The sequence below is a fragment of the Lemur catta genome, chromosome 10 (genome assembly GCF_020740605.2).
Source record: "Lemur catta isolate mLemCat1 chromosome 10, mLemCat1.pri, whole genome shotgun sequence".
Classification (NCBI taxonomy): Eukaryota; Metazoa; Chordata; class Mammalia; order Primates; family Lemuridae; genus Lemur; species Lemur catta.
The window spans coordinates 24488618-24505721 of record NC_059137.1 but is presented as its reverse complement, the minus strand read 5'-3'; the positions used below and the strand labels follow the sequence as shown (position 1 = coordinate 24505721).

General features: G+C 37.4%; 1 protein-coding gene across 4 annotated transcripts in view; it reads right to left on the bottom strand.

Moving 5' to 3' along the window:
- The window catches only part of ELP1 (elongator acetyltransferase complex subunit 1), a 66879-nt gene that overhangs the window by 28298 nt on the left and 21477 nt on the right, over positions 1-17104 (bottom strand). For all 4 annotated transcript variants that reach the window (XM_045562549.1, XM_045562545.1, XM_045562547.1 and 1 more), the window contains 14 exons: positions 16634-16804; positions 13368-13467; positions 11371-11553; positions 8503-8609; positions 8068-8171; positions 6806-6859; positions 6605-6710; positions 5664-5779; positions 5221-5294; positions 4398-4476; positions 4233-4312; positions 2892-3029; positions 2697-2782; positions 2241-2395 (listed from right to left, as the gene is read on the bottom strand). In XM_045562549.1, coding sequence (XP_045418505.1) covers positions 2241-2395; positions 2697-2782; positions 2892-3029; positions 4233-4312; positions 4398-4476; positions 5221-5294; positions 5664-5779; positions 6605-6710; positions 6806-6859; positions 8068-8171; positions 8503-8609; positions 11371-11553; positions 13368-13467; positions 16634-16804 — 1553 coding nt within the window. The remainder of the gene's footprint in view (positions 1-2240; positions 2396-2696; positions 2783-2891; positions 3030-4232; positions 4313-4397; positions 4477-5220; positions 5295-5663; positions 5780-6604; positions 6711-6805; positions 6860-8067; positions 8172-8502; positions 8610-11370; positions 11554-13367; positions 13468-16633; positions 16805-17104) is intronic.

The window sequence follows — 17104 nt, the reverse complement described above, 5'->3', positions numbered from 1 at the left end:
TGTGATATTTATATGTAAAAATGGATATATATAACATTTAGTTATAGCAATAAACCCAAAGCTACATAATTTTTAAATGTATATCATATACTAACCTATACATCATATAATATGTAAAATTAAGTCCCCAGTATCCGCAGCAGATTGGTTCCAGGATGCACCCCCCAATACCAAAATCTGAGCGTACTCAAGTCCTGAAGTCAGCCCTGTGGAACCAGCTTATGCAAGAAGTTAGTCCACCAAATCCGTCGGTTTCGCATCCTACAAATACTGCACTTTTGATGTGCATTTGGTTGCGGATATGGAACCTGTGGATACAGGGGGCTGACTATATTTATTTCTAAAAATCTGTGTATAGGTGAACCCACAAAGCTCAAACCTGGGTTGTTCAAGGGTCAACTATGCATCAATCATTTGGTAAAAATACTTTCACACATGATTAGTTTACATTTGAAATAATAAACTAAGTCTCACAGTATCACTTACTTCATAGTCAAAAAAGGAAAACAAGGTTCCAAACCAGAAGATATTCAATAAATGCTTCTAAGTTTCTCCTAAAAGTGCAAGACATTGCTTTTGGTGCTATTTTTATGACATTTCATGCCCTTCATTTGCAAAGACCACAAGTTAAACCAAAAATAAAATTATACTGAGTTGGACACAAAACTCTGAGGCTCTGCCAACCTAGTATTTTTGGGACCCCCAACCCTAGCTCTGTGCATCTGTAACTCTGTAAGCAAATAGTTTTTTCTTCTTAAAGAAGAAGTGTTTCCTGTTCTTAATCCAATTTCACTAAGCAAACAGGATGAATATATGTAAGAATACAGGAAAAAACAAAAAAAGACAATAAATAATTAAATGCACATGATGTGGAAGATGACTTTGAGTCAACATATTCCATCAACAAACAGAATCTGATAAATACAAAGAATGCGACATAACCCTTAACCTCAAGAAACTTCCACTCTAGAAGTAGTCAGATTGTGGTATGCTGGGGTAGGTTCAGGAAATAACAGAAGCACATAGGAGGGCCATCTCACCCAGTCCCTGGAGGGAGGCAAGAATGGCATACCTGGAAGATGCCACCTCAGCATCCTTCAACCTAGATGAATACAAATTAGCCTAATGAATGGTGAGGGCAAGAGTAGTGGAAACCCATGGGAGGCAGAAGTAATGTCACCTGCAAAAGCATGTGGTGGCTGGCAGTGGTGAGGGGGAAGGGGCACAAAAGCACTATCTTTCCTCAATGGGAGGACAAAAAAATGACAATGTCAAGAGATGGCAGAAAGATACACAGAGGCCAGATCAAGGAAGGATTTGTAAGCAATATTATGGCTTCTGAACTTTATCATAGGGGCAATGGGGAGCTTATGAAGGATTATAAGCAGAGGAATGAAGGATCAGATTTCCCTTTTTGGGCCAGGCATGGTAGCTCACGCCTGTAATCCTAGCACTCTGGGAGGCTAAGGCATGAGGATAGCTTGAGGTCAGCAGTTCGAGACCAGCCTGAGCAAGAATGAGACCCCATCTCTACTAATAACAGAAAAATTAGCCAGGCATTGTGGTATGTGCCTGTAGTCCCAAGCTCCTCAGGAGGCTGTGGCCAGAGGATTGCTTGAGCCCAGGAGTTTGAGGTCGCTGTGAGCTAGGCTGGTGCCATGGCAGTCTAGCCTGGGTGATACAGTGAGATTCTGTTTCAAAAAAAATATATAAAATATCCCATTTTGGAAAGATCACTCTGGCAACAGCAAAGAAAGGACTGATAGGGGAACAGATCAGGTTGCAAAAAAACAGATAAAAAACAGACCAGTGGTGCTCAAACTTTTTGACCATAGCATAAGTACCAAGGTGAGAAAAGAGGCCCTAGGCCTTTCCAAGCTCCATGTGCCCACTCTCTACAGGAAAAAAGAGCTATGTGATAAAGAACTAGAGTGGAATATGAACATTTGTTATGCTTCCCTTATAAGAGAAAGATTAGTTCATACATATGCCCATAATCTTAAAATAACCATGTAACTTCACTTCCTTAACCTAGCAATTAAAACCCTTTGATAAATGAAGAGCTTTGATAGAGAATGAGGCTTAGGAACATGGGCCCTGGAGACTCAGAGATCTGTCTCCAGTCCTGTACTCACAGCGTAACATCAGAAAAGATACTGTACTATTAGGAACAGGCTTTCATATTACCATGATTATATAAACAAGAACCAGAATGATATAAAACTAGTAACTCCACATACCTTCTGTGACTTCTCAGCCACCATGAGGACCAAATCAAAGTCATAGGTCCCCAGAGAATGATCATATAATTCATTAACATCTACCAGAAGCAACAAGTATTTCAATGCCTCTTCAGCACCCACAGCATCAGGAACAGAGGAAGGTTTTCCTGTCACTGTTTAGAAAACAAAACACAAAACCATTAGAGGAAAAAACCCACAGACCCAGCAACATAACCAAAAAGACAGAGTAATAAATTTTTCTGACAGAACTGGATACCAGATGAATATATACTTTTCACTCTTTAATACATGCTCGTATGGCAGCACTAAAAAAAACTGACAGAGGTCTTAAAATGGCGACCAAAGAGCCACACATTAAATCTGTGACGTGCAATGGCATGATAATGGTCATCTGCAGAAGACTGGCGATAGTTAAGACCACTTTAAGCACTTTCTCTGTGAGCAGGTCACTACCTTGAAGCTCGTGTACCTTCTGCAGCACAATTTCCAGTTCTGGGGTGGTTTTCTTGATGTGAGACGTGAGTATTGATAGGCAGTACCTGAGGAAGTAAGTGAAGAACATGAGAATGAGAAGGATGAATACACTGGACAAGGACAACTATATACTTCTCTTATTCAAAAGATGCTAATTAGCAACAACATACATACTTGTGAGGATTTATGCTCTCCATGGCTGCTCTCATAGCATCACAGATAAGGTCTAGCTTTTTCTCATCAGGATCTCTGGACAGGGGGACACTGCTGGTAACTGGTGGAGGATACATGGTCTTTGTGACATCTTCTTCCCTAAGAAGAGTGTGTATGAAAAGGTCACTAACTGAACATGAGGCCCAGCAATCAAACTACTAACATATACCTGGCATGGTGATGAGACAATAATAAAAGTGACTTTTGGAAAACAGTTTAATTATAAAAATATTGAGAAATAGAACATGCTACAAAACATTTACATGAAAATGTTTGCAGATGTTTTATTCACATTAGCCCTGAACAGGATACAACCAAGGTGTCCAGCAACAAGGGAATGAATAAACAAATGTGGTTTATTTACATAATGTCATACTACTGAGCAATAAAAAAAGAATGAACTAGTGATTCATGCAAAAACATGGATAAATCTCAGGACAATAAGCTGAAGAAAAGCAGCTTTATTTACATAGAAGAGTAAATACTGTATGTTTCCATTTATATGAAGTCCTTGAACATGCAGAAGTGATCTATGGTGAAAACTCAGAACTCAGTAGTTGCATGGGGGCTTGGGGAACAGAAAGGGAATAACTGAGAAGGAATTTGAGGCAACTTTCTGAGAAGGAGGAAATGCTCTCTTAACAGGAGTTCAGGTTCCATGAAATGTACATTTGCCAAAACTCACTGAATGGCATACTTAAGATTTGCGCATTTCACTGCAGATAAATTCAACCTAAAAACACCAACAAAACCAACCAATACACAAAGAATGCACTCTAGTTAACACCATGCAAGGTGAAGTGCTAAAGGTAAGTAAAGTGGACTAATGCCTACAACTTACTTTGAAATTTGTCTAAAAACAAGAGGAATGATGAATGGACACATTATAGATAATGATAAAGCATACACAGAAAAATATGAACTGGAGAATCTGGGTGGTACAGAGTGCTTATTGAACAATTCTCTCAATTTTTCTATACATTTAAAAAATTTCATTTAAAAAGTTGGGGGGAAAACCAGAAAAAGACATTGTTTGATTTCAATCTCCTAAAAAAAACAGTTTTATATGTACACCTAAGAATGAACTCAAATAATAATTCTGAATGACATGTTTTAAAGTCATTTTTAAATAGGCTATTTTTAAAAGAAGAGAAAAGACCAAAACACCTACTGGCATCTAAGAGTTACAGTAGTTTTTAAAAAATGAACAGTATGTAATTTTTCTTTCTAGCTTATGTTTAATTTCCTTAACAAGAGAGAAAATTATGGATATGATATTCATGAATTATTCAAAACACTTACTTCAATTCTGTGAAAAACAAATTAATATAATTTACAGACTCTATCTGTCTAATGAAGGTTTCTACATTTTCAAGAAACACCTACCAAAAAAAGAGAAAAAAAGTTTTAGTACAGAACATTAATTCAAGTATAAAGTAAGCTAAAGTAAAAGATTCAAAAAGTTACCTTAGGGTTATGATCATACATCAGATTGAGATTAATTCTCAGTTTCCTCATACATTCAAATGCTTCTTTAAACATAAGTCTGTGAGGAGAGAGAAAATGGACAGAAGGGGTATTTCACAAAAACTAAGCTCCCCTGACCCAGCATATTTTCATTATTATGCAAATCAGTCACAATCAGATTACAGCCCAAATGCCAAACAATTACTACTGGATTTCTACTCTGAAGTTACAGAATTAAAAAAAATCAGGTACCACGTTCATTTCCCTTCTTAAAAGGTGTGGGTAGTCATCATAGCAATCTAAGCACTACATCCTCACATATACACAAGAGGGAAATCATGATAGAACTCAGGTCTACATTTTAAACAATGCATTAATATAGACATTTCTAATATAATGTTTCCCCCGAATAGATTCAGAAAATCAATCATTTCCTTCACAACAGTGGCTTTTTTGGGTCATAGGCCCCTCTATAAATCTACTGAAAGCTGTGGGCTTTCTACCTGGATAAATACACATAGACAGTTTGGTGCACAATTTCCCTGGTTCACAGGCCACCTAAAGCCCAGATGGATCCCTTAAGAGAAGCCCTGATTTACATGATGAGCATCATGACCCTTTCTGCTAGAAATGTCCACTGCAATATATAGTATTACAGTAAAAAAACAAAAAAACAAAAAAAAGCCTCTGAGAATCTATTTGAAGATATCTGTAATAAAGGTTTTTCAAACTTACAAGTTTTTAAAATTATAATAAAATACTTATTGTCTTCACACATAAATCACAACAAGTTAACTAGTCATATATAGTACATGGCACTTACTTGTCCAACCACTTCCGAATCTGAGCTAAAACCAGGGCTCGATGATGAACAACTTCTAAGTTTCCTCTTGGCATCTTAAAATAAATAAATCAAAACAGTAACATTTTTAATTAAGTAGAAAAAATTTAAATAGCCAGGATACACAATTTTATCTAACTCTTCTTACAGAACTACCACAATGCTATAAAGTGAGCATACATTTATAATAGCAAAACCTAGTTGTTCTCAATATTTATCTTGACTTTAAAGAAAAGCTTCTCTGAGTCTTACTGGTCGGAGCCTGTATCAACACACCTTTGTATAAAGCTAGCAGAAAACCAAGCAAGGAAAGGTTTATAATAAATGATTACAAATTATAAGAGAGCCTAAAATACAACCTGCAGGAATTCTGCTTGGTACTGACTGATCTACAATAAGAAAGATAGCCTGAAAAAACAGCTTACCTGTAATATAAGCTTTGTGTCCTGGGGCACAACAGTGACAATCCGTGATCCCCTTTCCACCTTCCGCAGAATCTCCCCATTGGACACGTGACTGCTGCTCAGACCTGCCTGTAATGCTAAAGACACCATTGGCTAAGCCTTAAAAATTATGACAAGCTACTCTCCATTAACTGCAGTTGACACCACACCTATTATCTGAAACAGAAGAGAGCAAATAACAACCAGATGCCTTTGCTCTCCCATTAAACCTCAAGACCATTAGCCCTTCTGATAAACACTCTCATCCCTGGAACTTGCCCTCTCTCTTACAGGGCCCTCATGCACGTTCACGTACACAACTTCTCAAATGATTTGGAAAGATTAGGGCAGTGTCTGTTTCTTAGCATTATCAGTGTACTATAATCATATCAATGAAAGAAAGATTCTCTGTTTCAAAGTTAGAGCAAAGAAAGTAAGTGGGCTTTTTAGAATACAGAAAACACACACACCCACATAGAGACACACAAATGGCATGGAATACGAGAAAAAACGGAGTCCATATCCTACAAATCACGAGATGGAGTCCAGGTACAATGGAGGGTAGCCACAGTAAGAAAGGAAGATTACAAAGAAGTTAGAACATAATGCCACTTTGGGATCTATGTGATAATTCAAAATAAATTATTAGATAAATTATGTAATAAAATTTCTTGAAAAATGTTTCACTGTAGAATGTGTTATTTAAGGAAGGGCCTCATTCTTCAGATGTCTTTACCAACTGATGCAGAATGATGTAACTGAGGTATTATGTTGAGATTGGGGTCTAAGGAAATGAACTCTGAAGGTTTTCTCCAGTCTAGGACTCCATGATAAAAAGCCAAAGTAGGCAAAGAATCTAAAAGTCCAAATGACAAAAGACTTTGGAAGAGGTATTATTTCTATTTTATACATTGAAAACTTACTTTTAAATGAAACATCCCGCAGGCAAAAACACTGGCAGGTATGGGAATCGGTTGTCAACAACAAAAATTCGTCATATACTGCGAAGGATGTGATATTTGATGCAACCTGCCACAAGGCAAGAGAAGCAAGGGGGAATGTTAGCAATATTACTTGGGGCCGACAGTGTGAAAAGAATCAAACGCTAAACAAAGCCTTGGTACCTCAGTGTCATTGATGAAAAAGCGACACCTGTCAGTCAGACCAAGGACACATTCCTGTAAAGAAATAAAATTGAAATTACAAGCAATTCTATTTAATATTTCAAACTAGTTACACCTGACTTTTCTATTACGTAGTTCTATTGCCCTATGATTTCACATCTAAGTTCTTGTCATCAGGACTGAATATAGATACCTAAGGCATGACTGGTGCAGTACAAAATGGAATGTGATGCCATCCAATCCAGCAGCCTGCCCATCATTTCTATCTCCTATGTAGATCTCAAATACATCTCCTTCCCCACCTTCCCTGACTCCACTCCAACAGTCTCTGTGTTGATCGCGCATTCCACTTTCACCCCTCTCCAACCTGCTCTCCTCTGGGTAGCCAGAATAACCTTTCAAACCACAAAGCAGAACACATTACTCTGTTGATTAAAAATCACCAATAACTTTCTAATTTTTGTTAAATTAAAAAAAAAAATCCAAACTCCCTCCTATGACTTGTCACTAAGTTCTAGCCACACTGCTGCCATTCAGTCCCTTGAATAAAACGAGCTTCTGACAAGCTCAAGGTATTTATATTCCTTCTACCTGGAATACTCTTCCTTTCTTTTTTCTTCATAGCCTTCTTTTTCTTCATATCTCAGCACATATATCACCGCCTCAGAGAGGCTTTCCCAGACCACCAAAAGTAGGACTCCCATTCTCATAGCTATCATCTTCTAATTACCTCCCAAACACCTCACTATTCTCTACCATAACACCCTGTTCATTTCCTTCACTCTCCCATCAAAGGGAATAATCATATCTCTGTTGATAGAGTACAAGTACCAAAAGAGCAGGGATTAGTCAAGTTGTTTTGTTTTGTTACCACTGTTATCCTACTATCTACCACAATTATAGACCTTCTGATATTTGTTGAATGACAACCTACTGAATACTATTTTCAAGTTCACATTTCTGTTTTCCTCAAAAAAATATTTAATAAAACTTGGAATGTTCTGTACAACTAGGGATAAAACTTTGCCAATCACATATATTATCTCATTTAGTCTTCCTCCCACTCAAAGATTGACTGATTGATTGATTTTCCCATTTTATGGATGAATAAGGTGTGGCTCAGGAAAGTGAGATAACTTCCCTCTGTTGCCTTGGGATTTAGTGGAGAACTAGGTCCACCTCCAAAGCCCTCACCCTTTCCACCTAATGCTGTCAGTCCCTGGGTAACTAAGTGGTAAGTTTCCTGCCCTGTGTTCACTTACCTCTCCTCCAATCATGGCCAATTCAATCTGTGTGCACGGATAAGGAAACTGTACAGGAAACCCACCAGGGTTCTTCCATGGTGTAACAGCCAGAGAAGGTGACTCTGCAAGGTTGGTAGCTCTGGTTTACAAATAGTGATGTGCTCTTTACAAAAAATCATTAACACCAATACTTGCTAAAACACTTAACATGAAATTTGGATCACTTTCCAAATGTATTTTGGAAATTCATTAGGGTACTCCAGTTCTTTACAAGAATAAATAGGAGTAGAATACACCTGCCAATTCCAGTCCAAAGCTTAAGGCCTTCCAGGGTAGTTAAAAGACCTAACAATTAATGTTGCTCTCCCCACAAGATACTCACAGGTAGATGTTCTCAAGAATTAAACATCTATGTAAGTCATACACATGCTTTCCTAACACTTTGATACTCACCCCAAAGGTACTTAAGTATCTGGCCATCAGCCAGCTGCAATGCTACTGACTTGGTCTTGGAACTGCAGCATAGACTAATTATGACTCCATTCACCATCACAGATGAACTGATAAAAGTAAGAAAAAAAAAGTGGGGATGGTGTGAGCAGACCATTTTTCTCAAGAGTAGTGACATTTCACTGATTTTGCAACAAAGAAAAAGAAATAAACAATTTCCCTGTAGTTGTGCACTGCCTATTTCAATATTGATACATAATACATATATACACAATATTATATATGCACTATATACTTATATACATATACACTTATAGAAGAATAGATGGAGGAATGGCTGGTTGGATACATAAACCATTCCAAGCTCAAGCCCAGATAAAGCCATACCTGTTACGTGACACTATTTTCTGCAAAGCCAATGAGATAGTTGTCTACATTGTGAAGTCATCACTCCTATTCAGGCCACAACTTATTACAACTTACTGTAACTTATTACAACTTATTGCCTTCATTAGACATGGATGATCAGTATCATTTGTCTTCTTAAAATATAAACTGCATTAAATAAAGCAGTCAGTAGGAAAATAAGCACACTCAATATCTCTTTTGCTATCATATACACTCATAGAAAACTGTGGGTCCTCAATAATGAGGAGGGGGGAATCTGTTACTGCCATTACACTTTTTTCTGAGTCAACAGAGAGAAGCAGAATTTCTTAAAGAAAGAGGAAGAGAAGTGATAAAAACAAATGGTGCTAATGTTAAAATTTGTAACTAATCTACAAAAACCCTAAAAAGTATAACAATGGTTAATTTCTCTAGAAATGCTTCCAATTTCTTGAGGATAAATTATCTGTCGAGATTAAGAGAACAGATTCTGGAGCTAGACCAGCTGGGGGTGATCCTGGTTCCATGTGTATAATCTCAAGCAAGTTACTTAACTTTTCTATTACTCAGTTGTCTCATCTGTAAAATGATGGTACTAACAGCAAATACTTCAAAGAGGTATTATGGGAAATAAATGAACTAACATAGGGAAAGAACTACAGGGGTACCTTTTACAAAGTACAAGTAAATGTAAACTATTAATAGCTGTAAACTAAGAGACTTTGCATTCTTCAAAGACATTAATATTTTTGTATGAACAAAACAGTTTTTTTTGAGAAAACAAAAGTCAAAGCAGCAGAAACATACTGTAACTTGACTTCTCATTTCCTTTACAACAAATGAGATGACTACATCTAGCTTTTCCATCTCCAGGCTAATGACAAAGAATTTCAAATTTGAAGAAATAGAAACACAGTAAATTGCTCTGCTTTTGAAAAAGTAAGCTACTGGCTAACTCTGAGTGTGCATTTACTTAGAATATATTCTGTGTCTACATATATTCACAAAAAGTTTTTTCAAAATATCATCAAGTATTGAATCAAAAAGCAGGAGTAAATGACTGCAATAACATGTTTCATATTTACAGTAAGAAAGGTTCCTAATTTTGTAACAAGAGTTCTCAGAATATAAATCTAACCAGTAGGGCTTTAATTACAAATGAATCTGGGGATTAATATTAGTGTATGACTAAGTTGTCACGTCTTGACATTAGAAACCTAAAGGTTCTAGGAGCTGGCCAGAAAATGTTATTTATATCTATTGCACAAAAGGCCTTGCATTACACAGAAGAGCATTCATTAACTAAAACCTGTTACATAACGAAGATGCAGTAAAGAATCAAACAAAAATCAGGTCCAGGAACAGTAAAAGTTAAGCAAAGAAATACAGAGGAGGCTTTCCAGTGGTAAATGTAGTCAAGTGCCAAACAGGATGTGTAGAAGAGGAGGCCAGAAGAAGCATTTCGAAGTCTCCACATCAAAACAAAACATATATACATTCATGCATTGCTTAATGACGGGGATACATCTGAGACATGCACCATTAGGCGATTTTGTTGTGCAAAATCTTAAGAGTACCTAAAGAAACCTAGATAGTATAAGCCTACTATACACCTAGGCTAAATAGTATAGCCTATTGCTCCTAGGCTAAAAACCTATACAGCATGTTACTGTACTGAAAACTGTAGGCAACTGTAACACAATAGCAAGTACTTGTATATCCAAACATATCTAAACATAGAAAAGAGGGATGGGTGCAGTGGCCTGTAGTCTCAGCTACTTCGGAGGCTGAGGCAGGAGAATTGCTTGAGCCCAGGGGGTCAAGGCTGCAGTGAGCTATGATTGTACCACTGCACTCCAGCCAGGGCAACATCTCTTCTCTCAAAAAACAAATAAGCACAAAAACAAAAACCCATTGGATTTTAAAGACTTAGTACCAAAAAAAAAAAAAAAAAAAAAAAGATACAGCTCCATTATAATCTTATGGGACCACCATCATATATACAGTCTGTCACCGACAGAACATCATTATGTGGTACATGACTCTGTGTGTGTGTGTGTGTGTGTGTGTATATATATAAAGTGTTTATTTATATATATATATAAAAAGTCTTCCAATTGCATTAGCCTATGAGAATTAGCCACTCTAATTACACTTGATAGTTATTAAAATCAATTATAAGATTTAGCAATTACTCTGCAGGAATGTGGGTAGATGGTGAATTAAAATATTCAACACATCTTAAAAATGATTTGTCTCACATATTGATATTTATCCTATTTTTCACCACTTTCTGATATATTTTTTATCTGTTATTTTGATATGACTCAAAACTGGACTTAACCCTCTCGATAAGTGTGTCTAAACGAAAGCTACTGTTCCTCAACCTTGCTCCGTAGAAGGCAAACACAGTCCCATGCTCAAAAAAGACAAAAGCCAAACTCTGTTTGCTTACTTAACACATGAAATACAGGGAAGAACTACCTGACACTGAGCTGTCCTTGCTCTTCTTCCATCTCAGAAGCAGCCACAGTCAAATGATGAATGACACTCTGTGCGCTGGACTGGCTGTGGCTTATGGCCAGGAAGATGTCTTCTTCAATCCAGGTGAGAAGGCTGAGCTTCAGTGGGTTTACTTCTTGATCTTCACTATTCTCAAATTGAATTCTGTTTTAAATATTAAAGAATATCCAAGATATGAATAAAACTTTAAAAACCATTCAGATTTTCTTGAAAGAAGGAAGAATGAAGCTCCTTGTATACAATCAATTCCTAATTATTTGGAGGGACAAAACCTGAGATAATACCAAATACTAGCAAATCCAAAAATAGTATTTGTCTGAGAATATGTTTTTATATTTACTTCACATTAAATTTCTAACACACTGAAATCTTTAGATTTGAAGAGAATGCTTCAGGAAACTGACAACACAAGAAAATTTCCTGTCCCAGTCCTTAATGAACCCCAGAGCCTATACATTGTCACTACTTTCCAGTATTTACACCAGATTCTAGCAGGTATTTGGGTTTCAGTAGAATGGGTCCTTTCCTAAGCACCTTACGTCAGAATGGTTGGAGAGATGCTTTCCATGCCTGTAACACATTCCTTCGGTAGCATTTACGCATCTGACCAGGGCACTGATTTTGTCACCTCACGTAGGAACCTATAATGGCTACATCCTGCCTTTTAGATCAAGCGGCAAATCCTCAACTCCCACTGGGGAAGCTGGTCACTACAGCCTCATCTTCCTACTCAACCAGCTCTCCCCGGACTCAGGCTCTCCACTGCATTCAGCCCACAGTGCTCTCTCCACGCAGGATCATACCTACCTCTGGTTCTCATGACACTCTGCTCCCCACCAGACCCAACGTGCCCAATTCTTCTTTGACAATCCCAAACCTATCCCTTCCTCAAGGATCAACAGAAGCATTCATATCCTTCATGAAATCTCTGAATGACTTGAAGTTATCCTTCTCGCAATTATTTTTTAATGAAATTATATTCTAAACTACCTCACCTGTTCTAATTTGTCTTACATCTCTTAGTGATTTCAAGTCTGTGAAATGAAATCAATCATGTAAATGTTCTTTAAAAACTACTAAGCTTTATATAGGCAGCCACCAAATCATGCACAAGTTGGATACTCATACTATACTTATTAAATATATTACATATATTTAAGAAACATATTTATTAAATTCTGTTATTTGTTGTATTCAGTTGTTTCTATTAATTTAAAAATAAATGCTCCCAGGAGGCAGAATAGTTCAATAATCAAAAACATGGACTTATCAAATAGAACAAAATCAAATCCTGGATTCTCCAGTTACCTGGTCCATGACCTTGGGCAAGTTGCCTAACCTGTACACTTTGTTTTCTTATCTGTAAACACTCAATAAGTGGTACTTTTAAAAAACATATTCTCACAGAAGTGGCATTTTAATTTGGCTTCCAGGTCATTCTGCAAATGCCTATAGTGTACCTGAGATATTCAATTATACCCAGTTGTTTATAATACTGTTTCAATGGTAAAATGCATTTTTATTTCCAACCTGGGAGCCTCGAAACATAACACATAGAAGTTCTGGAGTCTGGAATGAGGCAAAGACAGAGGCTGCATTAGGTCATTCATATGAACAACCTACACAGTCCTCACTTACGGAAAACAGTGCAATACCATCTTATCATCACCATCTCCATCTTTCCCATGTGATTTTCCCTGGAGAATCAAGGGCTGTCATGGGGAGTGGGTCCTAGGCCAGTTTACAACTCATACTCCCCTCCTACCCATCAGAATACATGGCATTCAGACAAACTAAGTGACTGGCTTCCCCAAGCAAGCTGAAAAACTAGGGCCTGAGTGTTATATTTACTTCTTATTCCACTCAGCAACAGGTACAAAATAACAATAGGTTGCTGAATTTAGGACTAAATGCTGGCTGATTCCACTGTCAGAGGTCTAAAATAATTAAGAACATACTTGTATCTCTTTTCCAGCTGAGGTGTTCTAAGGGAAACTTTAAATCCATTTCCACCCACAGCTCCCAGTTTCACTGTAGGGTCCGCACATGGACTATCACCTAGAAAACAAAAATGCAAATACTATCATTGTAGACTATAAATATTTTTCCTAGTACTAAGAGGATGGGGTTCTGCAATTAACGATTTCTATAAGGCAAATAAAGCAATCTAGAAAATAACCACATCTCAACCTCCTTCTTAAAATCTCTGCCTTCCTTTAATACCACGTCTGTCACAATCTTTACCGACAAAAACCACACCTCAGCAAGACCAGGTAGAGGGGCTACCCCCTTACCCTGGTGCTATTTCCTCCATTGTCCTCAACCATCTCTCAGTAACCTTGGATCTTCTGAAGTCCTAAGCACTGCACTCCTCTGCTCCAAGCCTTCTGGTGGCTTCCTATCTCACTCAGAGTAAAAGCCTTCAAAGCCCTACAAGAGCTGTTCCCTGTCACCTCTATGACCCCACATAGCTCTCCCCTCATTTGCTCCACTGTAGCCACCTCAGCCTCCTGGCTCTTTCCTAAACACCACAGGCATCTCTGTAGCTGCTTTTTACTCTGCTTGGAATGCTCTTAGCCCAGATGTCTGCATGGCTCCCACTGAGATTCTCACCACGTCTCTACTTAAACATCACCTTATATCCCTAAATATAAAAGCCACCTTGCCCCAGCAGGATCCCCCTACCTTCAAGCTCTCCCTATCCCATTTTGCTTCATTTTCCTCCACAGCGCTTGCCATCTGATAGATTTTATTTATTTACTATCTTTGTCTCCAACTAGAATAAAATCTCCAGAAAGCAAGGACTAGATAAAAGCCTGGCACATAATAAACAATCTGGAAAGAGTAAGGAGGGCAGGGGAGGAATGATATTTAGGACACAACAAATGAAACCTTTGACTTCAATCTCTAATCTTTTCTCTTGTCATTCTTTTTGATCTGAATAAAATCTACTATTCTTCAACCTTTACTTGACTCCCCAGTGTAGAAGCTGACATTAGCAATTTCTACACTAGCACTTCTTAATCTCTCACCAACTTGCCCTCTTACCATGCTCACCTTACAGGTGCCCAATGCTGTCATTTATCAACTACAAGTCCATCTGAGCTGCCCAGACCAAGGTCATCACCTGAACTCCATGTTTGAGATGCTAATCTCTAAACCCTACAGTCTAATAAGGACTTCCACAACCTTTTTCCAGATTCTCTTATATCCAAACTCTCTACAATGTGTTCCCTAACTTCTCAGGCATTTTTAGTTTCTGGATTTGTATGATCTCTCTCCTTTCCATTTCTACAAACACTGCCCTGGTGCAAGCTCTCACTGTCTTCTGGCTAGACAGTTTCTCCTAACTGTTATCTCTGCTCCCAGGTGTCCCCCACCCTAGGCAGATCCCACATGTTGATGCCATCAATCTTCCAAAAGCAGAGCTCTCAATCTGCCCTACCTCATCACGGGGAGTTATAAGTATCAAGTAAAATAAACATAGGGTGGTACAGGGTTTCATTCTGGGGAGATGAAAACATCCTGAAATTGATCATGGTTATATAATTCTGCGAATACATATGCACACATACGTAAACCATTGCATTATACACTTTAAATAAATGAATGGTATAAAGCTATTTTTAAAAAAGTAAATATGGGACAAAACATCCCATTCATTATAAAGTGATATATAAACTTATTAGCATCATACAGTAAGCACCACAAAAGCTTACATCTGATTCTTGCTAATCTCACAAAACCAACATTAAGACACTCAAACAGTAACAGAGTACAGAGGCAAACATTTGTTTACTTTTGATATGACTGTCTGATAGAAAACCTTTCAACAGCATTTAATTTTTGCTTTTTCTGATTTGCCTTGACAATGAACACATTAGTATTATTTTTTAAAAAGCTATTTTAAAAAGTTTAAGGAGGATGGTAAGGCTTCTGAACATCGTGGTACCACAAAGTAATAATGGTGGTAAAAAAAATACAGCAATTCTTAAAAATGATTTTCAGCTCTAGTACCACAGCTGGATTTAAAACAAAGCAAAACAAAAACTCAGCTAATGATTATCAAAAAGGGGGGAGTAATGCCTTATGTGTATCAGTGCATTCATAAACGTCCCTAACTATTAAACATGGGGCTCCTTCTTAGTTTTGTTCCTGCCGTTTGCAGTATCCTTTGTATGGAAGTCTCAATCACTTGCCACTTCCCATTTTAATAAAACCTATAGGTTGCTTTTATAATAAATAAATATTATTAGCATAATACTATAAATAATAATAAACACCTATGTTTTCAACATCTCAAAAAATAATAATTTTCAGTGTTTTCCTCATGAATAAGCTTAAAGACAGTGCGGGGGGGGGGGGGCGGGGGGGAGTATCATGGGTTCTGTCTACATAATAGCATTTGTAATAGCATTTTACAGAGTAAAACTAAAATCAGAGAAACTGGTGATCTATCCAGATAGGATTCGTGTAAACAGCACACTGGTGATTTAACAGAAAAGCTGATATGAAAGTAGGGTATTCCAATATAAATTAATTAAGTTTGATTATTCTCTCTCAGCAACTGTCTAGGCTTTTGCTAATTTAGAATTCAAAAGATATTTGAAAACAAAGCTACCACTGTAATATGCAAGTACTATTTATGACATGACCACAGAACTCACAAATAAAAACAAATTTCAGGTTCTCCAGTCCACCAGGAAAGCAACAAGGAACTGACAGCAATGGGACTATGGAAAGACAACTGGATTAGAAGATAGAATGCCTGTGCTAAAAGTCCTTACTCATTCTTGCTCAAATTGCAAACCCTCTAACATAGTGTTCTCTCATCTATAAATGAGAAAACTCCATCTCTGACATAGTTCTTAGGAGGGGCATGAGAACAACTGAAAATATGTGTAAAGGCAATGCAAATAGTAAAACATGTTAATGATGTAATAAGATACTATGTTATTTCCAGGGTTGAATGTTATTCTTAAATGGATCCTCAGGTTCAGTAAGGCAAAAGGAATTGTTCTTATAAGCCAGAGTAGGATTTAAAAAAAAAAAAAAACAAATCAAACTCAAGTCAATTAAATATCATCATGATAATGAAATCAATTATAGACTTCAAAATTTTTAGAAACACTAGAGCTAAGGAAACACCAAATTATAATGTGCTTTTGTGTAGGAGTGGGAGAGACTTGATTCAGGACATCATGGTAACAGTTTTCTAACATACCACACTTATATACAGAAATCTGGTTACTGGCGTCCAGGACAGCAAGGTCGTTACTCTTTTTAGGGTGTGCAAAGAACGTGACTTGATTCACAGGGTGTGGGAGCAGCAATCGGTATGTGCACATGGGAGGTGGAACCACAGTCTGCTGGAAGACTGTCACCAGTACACTCTCTGCACATGAAAAAGAAAAAGGAGGATTAGACATATGGATATTCAATTTGTAATATAAGGCATCTGAACATCATGGTATCACAAAGTAATAACAGTGGTAAAAAAAACATACAGCAATTCTTAAAAATAATTTTCAGTGTTTTTCTCATGAAAAAGCTTAAAAACAGTATGGGGGGGGAAAGTGTGATGGGTTCTGTCTATATCTGGTTATTGTCACCTCCAACCCTAGAGCAGTCCACCTCTGAACTTGGAGTTTCAGGTGCCAGGGACTAAGGCAAAAAGGCCAAGAGGTCAGAGCTC